General features: G+C 38.4%; 1 protein-coding gene across 1 annotated transcript in view; it reads left to right on the plus strand.

Annotated features, from left to right (window-relative positions):
* Window positions 1-18,946, plus strand: part of RERE (arginine-glutamic acid dipeptide repeats) — a 284,989-nt gene that overhangs the window by 79,523 nt on the left and 186,520 nt on the right. Inside the window, 2 exon segments of the mRNA XM_039841989.1 lie at window positions 2,340-2,410; window positions 11,614-11,739. Of these exon segments, the coding sequence (XP_039697923.1) occupies window positions 2,340-2,410; window positions 11,614-11,739 (197 nt within the window).

Here is an 18,946-nt window from a genome sequence, read left to right on the forward strand (position 1 = left end):
CATGAGAGTTTACTGCTGCTGCTGGTAACTCAGAAGGTCGCAGATGCTGGCGGGATGAAAGGAGCGAAGGTGTGGGCGCAGGTCGGGGAGTCGGTGTTTCTTTTGGAGAATGCAGCCTAGGGAGGATGACGTGTGCGACCAGCCCATTGAATGCAGCAATTTTTTTTTTTTTTTTTGTCATGTGCACTTTAAAAAGGTGGAAGTCGTTAGTTAGGAAGTGACCCGTTAATTTTGAAGACAGCGAATAGTAACTAGGTATGACAGTGTGACAGTGTTGTGTATGAGATGAGATAGAAAATACTGCTTTCTGTATAGGAGGTGACAGGAAGAAGAGGGCATGAAGACTGTGATTTGTGTTTAGGTTGAGTGGGGTGAGTAAATAATTCACATGTAGAGAATTGAAATACCGGTAGTTGGGTACAGTAGAGATTGGAGTACAGAAATTAATAACCTTGGGTTGTCCCCAAATAGTGCAAGTTGGAGCTACAATTTTTATTTAGGAATAGATTTTTTTCTGTTTTGACTTGAATGCCAAATGAGGGGTAGGAAAACAGATAGCTACCACAGTGGAAAGAGTTGTCTTGTTTGTTTCTTAAGAAGATTAGCATGTTAAATGATGTTGCCTGAATGTCGAACGGAGTTATTTAGCATATTGGACTCTGGAACAAGATACAAAACTTAGTCAACAGTTCATTCTTGAGCTGCTGTTGTACATGGATAAAGGGATTGAACCTCTGTTGTTGAGTCTGTATCTGAGTAGAGAAATCATTTGAGAAATTCTGAGTGACTAAATGATTGGATTTCGGATTATTTATTTTTGTGGAACAACTACAAAAATTCTGATATCTTTCAGAAAGTTTTGGGGAAGGAAGTGCCCTTTGGTGAGTGAGGGCTTCCTTCGTGATTTCCCTCGTAGTGGGTCTGCTAGTGCGTGTGGCGGGGCTGCACTGTCCACTGGATGATGGCTCCAGAACTCTGTTCCTTTGCTTTTTTTTGGCTCTTAATATGTAGGAAATGAGGCGATAGAGGAATCCGCCTGCGTTGTCAAGCATCTGAGTTAGAACTAAGACATAGTCATTATGAAGGGTCATGAGGAAAGATAAAACAAATGACATTTTCGATGTGGACATTATGGTCGCTGTCTAGAAAATTTGATTGACTGCAGATGCCTTTGCTTTTTAGCAAATAATAAATGACTTTCGGACATGGTTCCATAGTGTAGCAGTTAGCACGTCTGCTTTACACGCAGAAGGTCCTGGGTTCGCGCCCCAGTGGAGCCATGGTCCATGGTCTACGGCCATGCCACCCTGAACAAGCTCCATCCTGTCTGATCTTGTCCATGCCACCCTGAACAAGCCCGATCCTGTCTGGAAGCTAAGCAGGGTCGGGTCTGGTTAGTACTTGGATGGGAGACCACCTAGGAAGACCAGGTGCTGTAGGCATAAATAATAATAATAAATAAAAAAATAATAAATGACTTTCCTAAACTTTAAAATGATCTTGGGTTATAATGTGAAGAGGTTTTACATCCCTTTAGAGCCAGTGCTTCTCTTAAAATCATTGCTTTTTTAAAAAAGTGTATCTTAACCTGCCATTTTAAAAAGCAACCCTTTAGACTCCAGCTGTCGAAAGCATCAAACACGGTCACTCGACCGCTGCCATGTGCAGCGTGATTGAAGGAAGAGTCAGTCCTTCTTCCCTGAGCAAGGTGTAGTTTGGTTACTTCACCCCATCTCTGATGGGCTGCCTTGGTTTTCTTTACAATTAGAAAATACAATGTGTTTAGGTTAAAATTTAATAGCAAGTTACTACAAGAGATTAGATTAGTTTTCTTTCTCGTTCTTGGTTTAGGTGAAAGGGTCATTGTACTAGCATGTTCATGTTAGTCTTGTTTACCTTTCACTTATTTTTCCTCACAAAATAGTTGTTGAAAATAAAATAGCATTTGGCAAAGCCATTTAATCTTTGTGAAAACACAGGAACATCTGTCAGAATAAGATATTCAAGATTTTGTCTTGGTGGGTAATTTTGAGCAAGTAATTCCATTTATGGAAGTACCTGCATCTGAATGTGGATACTCCCCTTCCTCAGGGACCCTGAAAACTAATTTGAGGCTTTATCAGGTTCTTTAAATTATCAGAAAAGTGCTCAAAAGAATCCAAGGGCTGTTTTCCTTTAGCTTAAAGTTATTTGTAGTTTAACATCACCTTTGAGAGAAAAATTTTCTGTAAATGTATGTGTTTTGTCATTTATTTATTTATGCAGTGGCTTTAACGGGCCCTGTCGTTGTTCCCTTGAAAGTAAATGCCATTGTTTTAAAATTTCTTTTTCTTTTAAAGACTGTGTGTATATCGAGAGTCGGAGGCCAAACACACCGTATTTCATCTGTAGCATTCAAGACTTCAAACTGGTAAGCATCTTTTAACGTGCTGTTGCTTCTGCTCTGGACCTTCTCTTTTCCCAGTTCCACTGGCTGTCTCCCTTGACTGCTTCTCCACCGCACTGGCTGATCGCCATGTTATCGTCTGATGCTAGCTGCCTGGTGGTGATGGCACCCACGCGAGGCAGGCAGTCACCAGTTTTAGCTTTTCAGTTTTGTCACACTTTGTGTTACAAAGCTCATGCTGTACACAGTGTTTATGAAGTTTTCGTTTTCATTCCTTTAGTAGCTGTTCTGACAACAATATTTGAGATTCCCTTGAGTTTCTGAAGTAGTTTGTTTCTTCTTAGCCATTGTGAAGAGCCTGAAGAAAAGTACATTTGGCGTTTGATGAGTTGAAAAACAAAGAATGTAAACGGGTCAGAGACTAGTTTTCAGTGGTGACTGTAATTTATTTGGATATTTTAGAATGGGGTGTATCTTGAACCTTTTTAGGGTCTCCCAGTGGTGGAGGTTGGGGAAGGAAGTCTGGCTCAGGGATGGTATAGCTACCATACTTTCTCACTGAAAACGTTCCCTAAGTCCATAAGTGTTGATTGCGCCCACTATGATCTCTTGGTTTTAGATGAGTGGTTCCCACAATTGGGGCTTTGGATCCTTGGATATTTGTAGAGACTTTGCAGAGGTCTGCAAATAAACATTCTCCATTTTAAATAGATAAATATACCTCACACATGTCTGTACAACTACTTTTCAAATGTATTAATATGCTCCTTTGGTTTAAAAAAATTTACTTACCGATAATACGCAGTTAAGAATCACTGTTTATTACATATTTTCCTCAAACAATTAATAAATGAAATATTATTGGAGTGCTGTTATTTGGGTATCTTTTGAAACATTTAAATTTTAAAGAGGGATCCTTGTACTTGAAGATTGTGAACCACTGGCTGCACATAGTAGAGACATCTTAATTCTTTAGCTCTGTAGAGATATTTACCTCAGTACCTATGAAGCCCTTATTTTCCAAACTTTTGATGATATTTGTGTTCTGACACACTGTATGTGATATTTCAGTCTAAAGGAAAGTAATATAATCTAAAGAGATCTTTAACTCTGCATCTTCTTTGTTTCTTTTTATTATTTTAATGGCCCCAAATATCTAATTAGTATATTTTGATTTAACTAGTTAAAATTGCACGTCATCTATTTTTCTGTGTTAAAAATTATTGCATAAGTAATAACTGGCTTACTGTTTTAAAAGAAATTCAAGTTTCCCATTTACTTCCAAGATTTATTCTTGGTGTAAACTGCTTTTAACTTCCCTGGTTGTTTTGCAAGATGGCCTTGCAGTTTAATTTCATAAATCAAATGCTTTTTATTCAGATTTTATGTCAACATGAAGTCTTAACCACTTTTAGAGGTCTTTGCTGTTTATTATATGCTTCCTTCCAAGATTTTTTTTTACAGATGCTGCGTTGACATCTGAAAAAATGGGCAGCGGCCTTGTTTCCTGAAGAGTTTTCTTTTGCTTGTGGCTGCTGCTTCTGCTCTCTCCCTGGTTACTTTGTGTGTGATTTTTACCAACGGTGGGAAAGATACAGCTGTGAAATAAAATTGCAAAGATTATTCTTTTACCTATTAGAATCTAAGCCCCTTTTGTACAATTTTTGCACGTTAGCTGGTGCCTTCATGTTTGAACAGCATTGCTTATGAAATGCTGATTACAATGTGATAGCTGCTGTTCGGGGCACAGGTTCCTGCTGTGTTACAGTAATTGCTCAGGGTATTAACAGCAGTAAAAAGCTGAAGCTTCTGTTGTCTGTATTGGGCTAGTACAACGCATTAAAGTAGTCTGCAAAAAACAACGTGGGAAGTAGGGTGCGATGTGTTTAGATACCGTTTTGTGACTCACGCCCTGCTATGTCTTATGTTTTTGTTTGGATTCAGCACATGCTCATAGTTGTATAAGAATAACAGAGATGATGAAATATTTGCTTCTGGAAGAAATGTTGTTATTGTCTGGATACTCATTTTCTTTCCTTGGTTCTCAATACTACTTATGAAAAGATAACCTAATAGATGAGAATAATAATAGTTTTTTTTTCCTTCAGCTTACTCAAGCTATAAAGGGAAAAGATGAACAGAAGGATATTTGCTTTTTTACTCTGCAAGATTTTAAAAAGAAGAAATTGGAGTTGCTTTTGCCCACAGGAAATACCATGCATGGCAAGTGGAGCAATGGAAAGCAAAAATCCAATAGCACTGAAATGTTGTTGTTTAATTATGTATTTTATCTTTTACCATGGTGAGTTTGTGGGTATAAGGTATATTTTGGGACTGTAAAAAGAACTGGGTGAATGCCCTTTATGATCTGTGTTAAGTAAGCGTACAGTGTTAAAACACATCAGAGACTAAGGAACTGAGAACTGGGCATAAGGAGACAACTCTGACCAGTCCCTAGCACAATGCCAGTTTATTGAACTGAGGATCCTCGCTAACATTTCATTAAGTAGTTTGGTATGAGATAACGTTTCATGAACTAGTTTAGATTTAGTGTGGGGACCTGGTTGGCTTCAAGGCTGTGCGTCTATGTCCTATAGAATCCGAGCCCATGATATGGAACATAGCCGCCTCTATGACCAGGTTTATACCTGTCGTTCTGGCAAACTGTTTAACGGTGTCCCTTTTCATTCTCAGAGATGTCCCTGTTTGGGTGATAGGTCATATGGTCACCTTGTCTTTGGGAATGAGATCCATGGCTTCGCTTTCTTAGAGTTTAACTCTCAGAACAGAGAACACCTCTCTATCCTACATCATAGGCCTGTGATGGTGCAAAGCAGTTGAGTTCCTGAGAGAACTGAGGTTTTTGGAAGTGGCATTTTCCAAGGAAGAGAATTACGTGTTCTTTTAGGGAGCCTTCATTCTCTTAAGAAGCGTTCATTAGGTCGGGTTTATTTATAGACTGAGAGACCTGGGTTTGTTTGACTACAATGACAAAAGTATCCATGGAACAAATTATCAAAAGCAGAGGCTCAAGAGAACAGTAGAGGTAAGGTTGAATTATGGATAGTGTATTCTTAGAAGCAGGAAGAAAGAGGGATCATCAATTAAATAAGGCAGCTTTGCACCTTAGGCTTCTGAACTGAATAATAAAGCAGTTGGCAAAGTCTTTAGCTCTTTGAAAGAATAGTAATGTGGGATTGCAATCTGTGATCTTCGTGGCTGCCTTGAAAAGATTGACTGAGAGACTGAAGTAGTTAGCAGAGCGGGCAAAGCTGACAGAATGAATCAAGAATTGCCTCAGTGCAGAGAGCGTTGGGGCAGGCATTAACAGGTCATGGGCAAGCTGACGTGATAGGGCAGGAAGCCAGGGGAAGCAGAGGATCCGGACGACTGTGTGGGGAGCAGGAGATAGGCCAAAGCGGAGTGAGAGTGCCCTCCTCCTGGAGCTCTCGCGATGCTTCCTCCTGTTGGGTTCTTTGGTTATTCTTGTTGTTTCCTCTCAGTAAAGGCCTCTTCTCAGGCCAGCTAGAGCCAATCTCCAGTAATTGTAACTGAAAAAACCTAATATAACATCTTTGGCCCTTTCTTCTGCTGTACTCCCATAGCATTTCTAGATCACCGTGTGATTTAAGTTTGCTTTGAGAATTTTATTTCTGAATGAGTTCAGTATCACCAAGGAGCATTGTATCGCAGAGTGCAATTAAAAATGTTTTGAGTTGTAATCAATGCCTTTGGCAGGCATTTATTGAGAGCCTACTTTGTGTTCTTTGTTGAGCTCAGCACCATAACAGAGACTGAAGAATATAAGATACAGCTTTGTCCTTCAGTGATCGTAGGTTCTAAGGACAGACACTGTGGCATTATTGGATATCAGCCCTCTTTGGAGAACTGGATTGTTGTAGAGGAAGCCGTTCACTTTCTGTCCCAAAGGAAAAATTTCTTTCTTGCTTTTACTAAACAACAAAACTTAATTTTTATAGAAATCCAGGTCTTAAGCATAATAGTTAATTTGCTGTCTAGAAATAATCATGGATTCTGAGAATGGTTAATAAGATGATGGATCATTGAGTTACTAATTTTCAGTCAGTGTAGCGCCAGGGAGTACCTTGTCTGGCTCTAGCAGTAGTAGTTCATACCAAGTTCTTCATTCACAGACGAGCGATGGGAGCTATTCCTTTAATTTTCTACATGGAAATTCTGTGTGGATTCCTAATGAATTTCGATCGTTCATACAATAGAAACAAGTATGATTTGGTTTTCCTAGAGTTATATAATTATCCATTCTTCACCTGTTTATGAAATGAATTTTCATGTAGGATATGTAATTATTACGCATGTTGTTTTGAGTGAGTACCATTGATGTATTTTGGTCCTTATTTGGAATGTTGTTAAAATGATACCTGGTCTAGAGATTCCATAGAGTTGGGGAGATGTCATTAGGGATGTTGTGGTATTTTCAGCTGACCGTTTAGAGCTCCGCATGGATGAGCGGGCGGTTGTGCCATCTCAGTCCCTCACAGCACAGGTGCTAAGTGCTGACCAAATGCAGAATAGCTGAGGATTCTGTGAGTCACTTTGGAGAAGGCACGTCTCCATTGCTGCTGTGAACGTGGGGGCCAAATTATTCAAGGTTAGGACCGTATCCCTGTTTGTTTCATTGCCAAATGTGAGCAGCTGGGGGAGGAACATTTGGAATTTTTCCCTAGGTATCCATAACTCTGTCCCAAAAGCTGATCACCACAGTGCAACAAAAGTTGGGCTGCAGAGAAATTAGCTTCAGCGCAGGTTCCGTTTGCCATTGAAATCGCCTTCTCTCCACCAAGTTTAGGTTCTCAGAAGTGGATTAAAAGCAAGAAGCTGCTTTTCCATCTTTAAAATGAAAACTTATTGAGGATAAGGAATTATATCTTCTTATTTTTTGTTAGAGACTTTTACATAGATAATGCTGGGAGATGTGGGAGACTGATTAACATGCACTCTTTGTGCATATATGCATGTGCACACACAATGAGTTAATTGTCATTTATGCATTGTGCACCACAATTAACACTAGGCACAGAATGTGCGTGGGCATTCAGGAAATGGGCATTTATTTTAATATTAGATAAATCTTGTATTAAAACTGTTTTGAGGATGAGGTAGGGAATCCACTTTAATTTGAGCATAGCTAATTCAGAATGCGAGATGCTTTTCCAGGACTGAGATGAGAGGTGGTAGAATGCATGAGTTGAGAGACCGACATCAGTTTGTTTCATCAGTTGCTACCTTTTATGACTTTCGGCAAGACACTGAACCCTCCTAATGTCGCTTTCTTTACCTGTGAAGTTGGGATATAAAGCACTAGCTGTACACGTAGGTTGTTTTTATATTAAAAGATTAAGTCTACAAAGTGGATAGCAACAGTGCCTGGGCTATGGAATGACAGTGATCATGACACTGGTGTTTAGTTGGTGCTCAAGGTTTAAGCTTTGTGAGGGCAGGCACCACACCTGTTTTATTCATTGATGTATACGGTGCACTTAGCACATTGCCTGGCCCATACAAGGTCCACAATAAATATTTATTGAATATTGAATGAAGTAACATTTCAGTGGGAAAAATTTCACTGGATAAAGTTAAACTTTTGTAGTAGTTTGATACAATGCATACATTAATTACAAATTAATCTTCTGTTCGTTAAACAAGCCAAAGAGATCTGCTTCTTGGTCTTTAGTTAAGCTTGCAACTGCGTAGTATTTTGGTTAGCCTACAGTATGTAGTATTTTATATACTTAAATTCTAAAACTCTGTTCTTAAAATAAAACTCAGTTTCATATTTTGTTCAGGAAGTTTACCTGAGGATAGCCAAAGTCAGATCTTTTTTAGGCATTATTATAATGTGTTTTGAATTTTGTATACTACTGACTTTTGGCAAAGATAAAAGAGGACTTAGTCTATATGTTAACATCCCAGAGAAAGCCAGCTGATATGAAAAATGCCTTACAGTATGATGATTTGTTTCTGTATGAAACAGTGGTGGTTTTTCTCTTTATTTTCATAGTCTTTCAAGTTAGGCCTGCAGAATTGAGTATTTCTTGCTATAGTTCCTTTTTCTCTTTACTCTCTTGGTATGTTCCCTGCAAAAAGGTCATTACCACCCAGTTAGAGCTTTGTGACACGAGTATAGTGTTGGATTAATGAAAGGAAAACCCTGAAGTTTGTTATCAAGCGTTTTCAGTTTGTAAAGTGAAGAATTAAGCATTTCTTAAAGAGATAATGGGATATAGAGCTGAGACAGTTCTTCAAAAGGGATTGTGTTCCCTTCCGTGAATTTAGTTGTTCTCACCTGTCAGGAATGAGTGCATCATTGCTACAGTACGCTTCTTAGACAGTGATTTCTGAGCCAAGAACAGATGTATGTTACTGATTTGGTTGCTAGAGTATTTTTCTGGAGGCCTCACCTTCCCCCTCCCTTCTTTATTTAAAATAAAGCCCATGGTTGCTTAGTTGCTGTCTGTAAGCATTGTAATAAACTACAGTGGGGGATTGGGCTTACGCCATGCTGTGTTTGGAGCAAGCCACCAAGAATAAATGCAGTAATAAATGCAGTAAGTCTTCACAACATCATTCATAGGTTCTGCGAATTTAAGAGAAGTGACATATAATGAACCAATTTTACCACAATAGTATTCATAGAAACAAGAGTCAAATTCCTAAGGCATCTTAACAGTCTCATAACGACATGAAGATGAATAAGACAATGTTACTTGAAAACCTGCTGTATATGTTCAAGGGCGAAATGTTCTTTTCACATGCAGATTTGAAGTTTATAATTTTATTTAATTCTTTAAGAGCAAGAGTAAGATGAAATCAGTTAGCTTTGAGTTTGTTGGATATTGTTTGATATGATTGATGTTGGATATCTGCTGCACATTCACCCCTTAATTATGGAGTAAAAGTTATTTTGAATCACCACAACCATTTTGTATGACATGAATATCAACTTATACATGGAGGGGGTGGTATTCACATAAGTGAAAATCAAAATGAGACTTCAGAAATAAATAATCTCAGAGGATCTTATCGGCCCCATTTATTCAGCTTCTCAACGGTCTGTTTTCACTTGTGACTGATAGTCATATTAGACCATGTGGGATTTAAAGTTTTAATGGTTCACAATTACTCTGAAGTTGGGTAATTAATTTTGTCCTAATTGATTTAGACTTTAGGACTCTTAAGGAAAAGTTTTACTTAATTATATTTATTTCCACAAAATATTTTTCTAAAATGTTACTTACTAAACCTGTTCTCTATATGTGAATTTTTTTCAATGCAGAAGACTATGTATTCTAATTTCTTTCTTTCTTTTTTTTTTTTTTTTTTTTTGATAAAAAGGAGCTTAAGAAAGTTAGAGACAATTTGATATTTGCAGAAGGCTGCTATGCAAGAATATTGGTTAAGTCTTATAATTCAAACTTTGTTTCTTAGAACTGGAAATTTGTAATTTGTATGTGTATGTGGATGTTTGTGTTAAGAATCAGCTCAGAATAGTCCAAGAAAAATTCATTAGAAGAACTGAAAGAAAATTAGATAAACTGAGATAGTGTCACTGTTTTCTGATTCATAAATAAGAACAGTGATATGCTTTAAAATGATGCCTTTTTTAATGCTTAAAATGTTTTAATAATTACTTGAACTCTCGCATATTTAAAATAATGCTAAGGTGCTTAGAAATGCTTTACTAGGTGTCTTTTGTTTAAAACCCTTGATTTGAATAAATAAGGATTTGAGTGGTCTGATTATTTGAATTCCTAGTGCAGGAGATTAATCAGAAATTCATTTTTATTTGATGCTTATGGTAAAAAACATTGAGTATGCTGTACATTCTAGTGTACAATTGAACCTTTGATTTTGGAATTTGCAGTGTTGTATGGGGAGGAGGGAGGTATGTGGTAGAGAAAGTTATGGCTACTAACACTCGATTTGATCATATGCCATCACTGAGGTGTAGCGGGAGTCCGAGCCTGTGCAGAAAGCATAGAGCTCAGCATGTGATCTGAGGGGAAAGAAAAGAAAAAGAAAACCATGATAAAGGTGTTCCCAATATTAGTTTATTTTCTTAGGATTTGTCTTTTTTGTTTGTTTTAAAAGAGACATACAAAAATCAGTAGTTAATGGAGCATATTAAATCTTGGATTACAAGAAATTAGTGATTCTTTGCTTCTCTAAAGGAATTATATGTAACAGGGCTCCCTAAAAATGATTTAATATTAAAAAGTTTGCTCATCTGTAATTTTTAAACAACTTGAAGAACAGATTCTTATATGAGCATTTGGATTTTGTGGTAGTTTTATTTCATTTAAAACCTCATGAAATTGAATTGGTTAGTTTTTTTGGGAAACATGTACTCTAGAATATTTGAAGGGAAACATTCAACCTATTATCTGAGGTATCTTTTTTGATACTTGTAAGGACTGTGCTGGCTTTCAGAAGTTGCTCTCTCATCTTCTGCTGGTTTTAAATTTTCTCAGTTTCTTTAAAAAAAAGTGATCCATACCAAACTGATTTTGCTCCTAAAAGAAGTAATTTCTTTCTTAAACTTTATGCTCTGTGCCTGTTCGTTATACTTACCTTTTGTGAGAAAATTAAAACTCATTTGAATGGTATCTTTTTTTCCTCTGGTATTAATTCCTTTGTCTTTTACCTTGTCTTTACCTTTACAGAATTAAACTAGGACTTTGAGAAGATGGTAGGATCTTTCTTTGACACCCCTAATGCCTTGAATATTTCCTTATTAAGTATGTGTCTTACAACTCCAGCCTCACTCATTAGAAACTCTTCTGAAAGCTCAGTTTGTCCACTTGTGGTTCATTTTACAGTTGTGTTTATCTGACACTACTGAAATTTTGTTTTTAATAAGCAAAAGCATGCCACTGTCACTGTGCTTTGGCACCGTGTCATCTTAACTTGGTTATTTTGAGGGGCACACACCATACTGCTTTATGACAAGATCCAGATTAAAGTATAAAGCCAGAAGGGTCGTATGTTTGTTCATGCCGAGCTAAGGAAACAACTTTGAGTAGTGCAGAAGGTTTAACTTCAGTGGTGGAGCAGATCATTCCTCTGATATTTCAGAGACCATCTGCTAAAGGATCTGTGCAGACACTTGCTTGTGTGCTGAGTGCCCCCAGTAACCAGGGTGTGAGGGGACAATGGGCACGTTAACTTAAAACTCTTTTCTTTTTTAGGTCCACAACTCCCAGGCCTGTTGCAGATCTCCAACTCCTGCTTTGTGTGACCCCCCAGCATGCTCTCTGCCGGTGGCGTCACAGCCACCACAGCATCTTTCTGAAGCCGGGAGAGGGCCTGTAGGGGTAAGGAGAATCCCGTTTTTAAAAGCTGTCAATATTTTATATCCCATAGGGTATAAAATAGGAATATTACCTCCCTCCCCAGAGCCCCTTTAAAAATGTGCTGTATTGTATGTGTTTTTAAAGGAGTAACAAGTACATGCACAGAGGAAGCAAAATACGGGACTTGCCTTACCCCTCTAGGACAGTTCCAGAAGTTAGTGGGGTTTGGTGGTATAGGGTATTTTGGCACCAGCAGAGAGCATGCTGGGCTGCTGCAAGGAGCAGGAGCTGGCAATCAGCAGCGAGTATGGATGTTGGCAACTGAAATGGGGAAAAATGGGGGTAAGTTTGAGACCAAGTATGGAATGCGCATATCCCCAGGACCATTGGGCGTCACGGCCCATGAATATAAACTATTTTGGGTGCTGTCCTCTCAGGTGATGTAGAGTATTGTTTAGAAGTAGCTGGGCTTTTCTGCAGTGCCAGATATAGAATAAAACACTTTGAAAGCCGTGGATTGGGGTATAGATTTAGTGCTCTCAGCTGTACCCTGGTGATTCCTCTGTTACCTGTGGTAATGTGGGATGCGTGTGAGACACAGCAAGATGAAATGTCTTTAGTGCGGTATCCCTTAGAACACAGGACCTGCTGTTAGTGATTCATGAGGGCTGTTTTGTCATATATCTCGCCCTTTCTAAAAGCAGTCTTCCTTTTCCTTCTTTTGTGAGGATTTAATGGTAAAGTTTTCTGAAAGACAGGTGTTTATTATTCTGATCAACTGCTGTTAATCACTAAAGAAGTTTAAGACCTGTCTTCCTCTCGTATGTAATCTGACTGTGGGGCTCATGCTCATACTCAGCTAGGAACTAACACAAAATAGCCATCACAGATGCGGATGCACACTATAAGGTACTGGCAACATATTATGAATTGTTCACTTGCAGTGTAGACTGTAATAATCTTGAGATAAAAAAAAGAGTGCTCCAGATGGGCTATAGCACTTGGAAAGTTTCGTGCAGGTAGGTAGCTTTTGAGGAGCTGGGTATGTTTTTGATACATCAGTAACATGCGGACAGGCAGAGCGGAGGACCGACCCCTCCAGGTGTACATGTCAGCCTGTTCCTATAAGCAGCATAGGCAGTGAGCCTGGTGAAGCTGACAGTTGTGAGAAGATGACCTCAGGACGTCCATGAAGAGCACAGGTTAGTGAGTCTTGGGAGGCAGAGATGGGGTATAAAATGGGGCCAGATCGTGAAGGATCTTAAAGGTTAGAAAAGGCATGATTTTCTGTGATAGGCAGAAGAGAGCCTTTGTAGGCTTTTTTATTCCCTGCAAATCACTACTTAAGCTTCACTGGAAAGTATGGAGTGGGGAAAGACCGTGAAAGTTCCAATTGGGTGGCTAAGGCTGTCGTCCATGTATAAAACGGAGCGGACCAAGACAATAGATACGGGATATTAATTATTGTAACAAAATCAGGAATTATCGTCAAACAATTTCATGTAAGTTATCAAGAATTAGACCGGAAAAAAAAAGTTCATGTTATGAAAGCCCTAGAATTCAAAGCGGAAGATAAAACCCAATGTAGCAGATAAAAGTCTAATTTTAATCCCTGGAGAGAGAGATTGACATTTTAAGGGACAAATTAGCAGAGTCCCAACTTGACTTCCTATCTCAAAAGCTTCCGCCTTAGATACATCGTTTCCTTATGTATCTAAGAAATGGTTTTTGTCTTTCAGGCTGATATTTTTTTACTTTGTTCTCTAATCAGTATGGATATTATTGCTAGACTGTTTCATTTACCACAATATTCACTAACCAGGATTTGCTGAATAGATTTAAAAATTTCCCCACAATAACATCGATTTTTAGTAAGCTTTTTCTGTCAGCATTCGCGATGACCAGTATTTAATTTTTTAGCAGGAAAAGTATTGTGCTCACTGAGGATTTAATTTTAGTATATGTGCTGCTGAAGCGAGCACTCACTGAGGATTTAAATAAGTTTATGATTGGTTATGTACTGAGATACCATCATATGGAGGTTTGAGAAGATTCTGTAATAAGCTGATAAATTTCCTTTCAGTCAACATGATGCTGCATAAAGCTAACTGTATTGATTGTTCTTTAACAACGCTTCATGCTGCCAAAGTCATTTGAGCTGGGTTTGAATAGGATCCAGTTGGCAAAGCTTCCCCCCATGTGTGGAGCTCTCATAAATTCTGCAGGCACACAGATCTAATACAGTGTAATGAGAGAGCTGCTGGGAGAAAAAATTGATTACAGGGTTGCAGACAATATCATTAACGTTTCTTGCCATGATACACCAGATGTCTTCCCTAATAGAGTATTTTTGTTAATTTAGTTTTTATAGGATAGCATTGATTGCATCATAATTTAGCTTTCTTTGCATATTCAGGTATATGTGATCTCTGTTTCTACAGTAATGATGGCATTAACTTATAAGATTTAATTTTATAAATTTTTAGCTTATTCGTTCATTTTTGAACTGTTCGTGTTATGAAGGCAGCATTTTTCCTTGTTACTGAGAATCTGTTAGCTTGGATGTTTTCTCACAGACGTGCTGTTTATCGGTGGTTTGGGGGTAGTGAGGGAGGTGAGATGGCAAGGAAAACATCGCCCAGATCGTCCATGGACGACTCAGCGATGACCCCCCACCCACACCAATCCACTGTAAGGTGGTTTAAATGGTGCCACGGAGACACTGTGCAAAGCAGAAAAGGTGTAGCCGTTTAAAGAGACTTGAAATGCACATTGTTTCTACTGTCAGGGTTGCAGCCCTGGAGTTCTTACTGGCTACACCTAGCCTCTTCCTCACTCGGAGAGCTAGTTAGGGGATTTAGTTATTTAGCATTTTTATTTTTAGTCATGTCTTTTCGTGCATTTAAGACCTCTGCCAGGTGACCACCATGTATAAGACAGTACTGTAACAGTGGGTTGAGCTGCTTTATTTCAATCATTTTTTTTTTAACCATCAGTTTTGTTTTTGGTGCATTATCTTCTATAGAACATATTTTTTCTCTTGACATGTTTCTGTTTAACTCGGGACATGTTAATTAACCTTTCTAACCCTTGGTTTTCTCACTTAGAAAGAAAATGGGTATAATATTACCATCTACCTCAGACGGTAGTTGCAAAGATTAATGAAGTAATTCCTTAAATTGCTTAGCATGTTATTAAGCATAGAATAAGCATTCATTAAGCATTACCTGTTATCACATAGACTCCTGTTATGCAAACCTCAGGCTTTAGATAATTTATTAGTTTTCTAGACAATCTTACTCTGAGGTCCATGGGCCCCTAGGTGATCTCTGAGTTTAAGAGGGGCTGTGAACTTCCTGAAATTGCTTGCAAAGTATTATAGGTATGTGCAGTTTTCTGGAGAGAGTAGTGTTCAACCATGGATTAAAAATCAGTAGATTTTTAAATGTTGGAAAAAAAGTTAAAAATGAAGATTGAGAACTGGTGGGTCATTTAAAACCTCAAATCAGCTAGCTGTTTGTTAAGAGGTAAACTAACCTTGAGCATTTAACTTGTGCCCAGGCAACCTGCTGCTCTTTTGACCCATTGATTTCCACGGCAAGCTGTGATATTTATTTAATTTTGCAGATGAGAAAACGTGAAGTTTGCATTGATATGAAAGCCTGCCTCTACGGAGTGGTGGGCCTGCCGTTTAGCACTGCCAGCGCACCCTGGTCTTCTGTAATCTTCGCTGGTTTCATGTGACTTCTGTAGCTCTCAGTGACCCTGCAGTGGTACCTGCCTCTGCCTGCACTCTGCTCCAGAATTCCTGAGCTTACATGCTACTCCTTCACTTGGTGGAGTAGAATGCTTCTGCCCCTGACATTTTTACAGGCTGGCCCTCACCCTGAGCGGGTGAACGCGGTGGTAACAGTACGGTGCGAGACCCCTTTTTAGTATCAGTACATTTCGTTTTCCTGTTAGCACTTGTGGTGGTTATATCTTTAGTGCCCTTTTGTTTAAAAGATGCATGACCAACAGTTACTATGAATTTCTTTTTCATTCATATTAATAGCATCTACAGTTGACCTTGAACAAAGTGGGGGTTAGGGCCCCCCCAGCAGTCGAAAATTTGTGTGTTACTTTTGACTCCTCTAAAACTTAAGTTTCTTTTGATATCTGTTGGGGATTGGTTCCAGGATCCCCTGCCGATACCAGAATCCAAGGACACTCAAGTCCCCTGTTTAAAATGGTGTAGACCAACGTATACAGTCAGCCCTCTTCATCTGAGGATCAAAATTAATACAGGTATTTATTGAAAAAAATCCAAGTATAAGTGGACCTGTGCGGTTCAAACATGTTGTTCAAGGGTTAACTATTTATACATTTGAAAAATAATTCCTGTGGTTTGTTGTGTTTGTCAGTCTTGGGTGTGTTTGTTCCAGGCAAAATTTGGTGCTTGTAAGAAACTGGGTTTTGCCTTTTCCTTGGAATAAATCCACTCCCGTGATCTAGACAGACCTGTTCCATGAACACAGACCAGGAAACTGGGGCCCAGTGGCTTTCCCCAGACCTCCTGGTTCACGCGGGGCTGTGCAGGCCAGAAGCCAGGTCTCCGGGGGCGTCTCTGGTCAGTGCTCTTTCCACCGCTTCTAGCGACTTCCCTCCACCCATCACGCCCGTTCTTAAAGCCGCCCATGCGATATGCCGTTTACTTCTCTAAAAGCTAATAACTTTTTGCTTCGTATCTAGTTTAAGCTTTTGTGACTGTATGTCAAGAGAGTGCTAAAACAGTATTATTTTTCTTACGTAAGACATTTATCGTTTTTAAGTATCATTTCGAACACTGGTGCTTTTCATACTTTGTTCACTACCATTTAATAATGAAAAGCGAACATTTATTTGAAAATGCTATTTTGAAAGTAAAGCTTGTTATATTTTTTTATCTATTTGTTGCTTATAAAGAACTCTAATCTGGTTGCTTGTTGAGCTGTGTAGGGGTTTTTGAGGATATCCTGCTTCTTCAGCATTTACCGTGGCCTCCCCAGTCGACGTTAAGTATGCCAGAAATGACTATTGCTTTTTACTTTTGATTGTAAGTAAAGATGTTAAAATGACTGAATTTTTAGAAAAATTGCCAATACAAATGCTTGAATTATTCCAACTACCCTAAGTGAATGGTGATTAATAGCTGTTGGATTTTAATGTAGCAAGTTTAAAAAATTCTTAAAACACCCACCCAACCAGTATCAGGTGTAAAGAGCATATGCCCTGCTTGCAGATGAATTCCTTTCCCTTGGAACAATTGTTTTTATGCCCTGCTTTCCCATAAGAGCTAATTGTTAGCCAGTTTGTTCCTAAGACTCTTTCCATCATACTTACCTCTTTTTTAACAAAAAGGGCATCAAACCACATTTTCAGAACATAGATTTGAATAACCTTTGATTAACCTTATGATTTTATAAAACTGCCTACTATTTAGGTATTCTTTTTGTTACCACAGGTCTGTGTGAAATGCATTGATTACTTCTAAGTTTTATTGAGCTTCCTTTTCTTTCCGGGATAGTGCATCACGCTTTATAACTTAGGCCTTTCGACCTTGCTTTTTTTGGGCTGCTTCATACTTTTTGAAAACTAAGCAAATATTGGAGTCCCAGGCTTTACAAGTTCTCCGGAATTAGTTTTACTAATACATGGTATAAATTGCCAAACTTGTGTCAACACATAGAAGTAGAGCTTGCAGTTTTGTTTATGTTAACTTTGTTTATAGTGTTCGCCCTCATTTTAGGATGTCATAGTATTTTCGGTGGCAATATCTCATAAATGTTAAGGCTTTCAATGAAGTACCAGATTTTTCTTAGGGACTGGAATGGTTTATATTAATACACTTAAGGTTAATCAACCCTTTTCAGAGTCTATAGAAATTATGTCTCATGCCTGGAAGTTGATATTTTCTGTTTTTATCTTTGGTCTCATGTTTTACAATTAGATTGTCTATCAGATACTTGCCATTTTTTTTAAAAAATAGGTTTTATTTTTTAGAGCAGTTTTAGGTTCACAGCAAAATTGAGTGGAATGCACAGAGAGTTCCCATACCTGACCTCCCAGCTCCCTCACGTGCACAGCCGCCCCCATCACCATCCCCACCAGAGTGGTACACAGGTAATAGCTGATGAACCTACACTAACACATCATTATCATTCAGAGTGAACATTTGGGTTTAGTCTTTATGATGTACATTCTGTAGGTTTGGACATGTTTATAATGCCACTGTCTAGATTTCTTTTTCATGTGGATGTCCAATTGTTCAGTACCATTTACTGAGAAACTATCTTTTCTCTATTGTGTTGCCTTTGCTCCTTTGTCAAAGATCAGTTGACTATATTTATGTGGCTCTATTTCTGGGCTCTCTCTTCTGTTCCATTGTTCTGAATTGAGAGGAAAATGCAGGCATCTGGAGTTTTTACTCCCTAAATACTTGAGCATGTATTTTGTAAGAACAAGGACATTCCTTTATATAGCCACTGTGTAGTTATAAAAATCAGGAAATTTAACAGTGCTGCAATACTAATCTATTCCATAGACACATTTTGCCATTTGTCTCAACAGTGCCTTCTATAGCAAGTTGTTTTTCTGGCCTAGTATCCAATTCCACAGCACACTTTCAGCTGCCATGTCTCTTTAGTCTCCTTTATTCTGAGTCAGTCCTTTGCCTTTCCTTGGTCTCTTATGGCACTGGCATGTTTTTAAAGAGTACAGTCCATTTTTTTTTTTTGTAGTTCTCTGTTACCTATTTATTAGATTTAGGTTATGCATTTTAGGCAGGACTGTTATGGTGTCCTAAGTGCCTTTCATTACAGGACACATGATAACATTTGTCACATTATTGGTGAAGTTGACTTTGATGACTTGGATATGTTGTTAACCTTCCTTTTGTAATTAATAAATAATTTATAGGGAGAAACTTTGAGGCCATGTAATGTCCTGTTTTTCACCAAGTTTCCACACACTGAATCTCTGTGGCAGTTGCAGAATGTCACCTTTTAAATTTTTAAAAATTTCTTTACTCAAACTCAATTGCTTTTTCTTTGAAAAATAGACCAGCATTTTCCTATCATTAAATTTGGGATTTTTGAGTAGAGTGAAAGAGAGGGAGAAAAGAAAGGAAAGAGGGAAAGAAAGGAAAGAAGAGGGAAGGAAGGAAAGAAAGAGATTGGTGGGGTTGGAAGAGAACTTTTGAGGCCTCAGA

The sequence above is a fragment of the Pteropus medius genome, unplaced genomic scaffold (genome assembly GCF_902729225.1).
Source record: "Pteropus medius unplaced genomic scaffold, Ma_sr-lr_union100, whole genome shotgun sequence".
NCBI lineage: Eukaryota > Metazoa > Chordata > Mammalia > Chiroptera > Pteropodidae > Pteropus > Pteropus medius.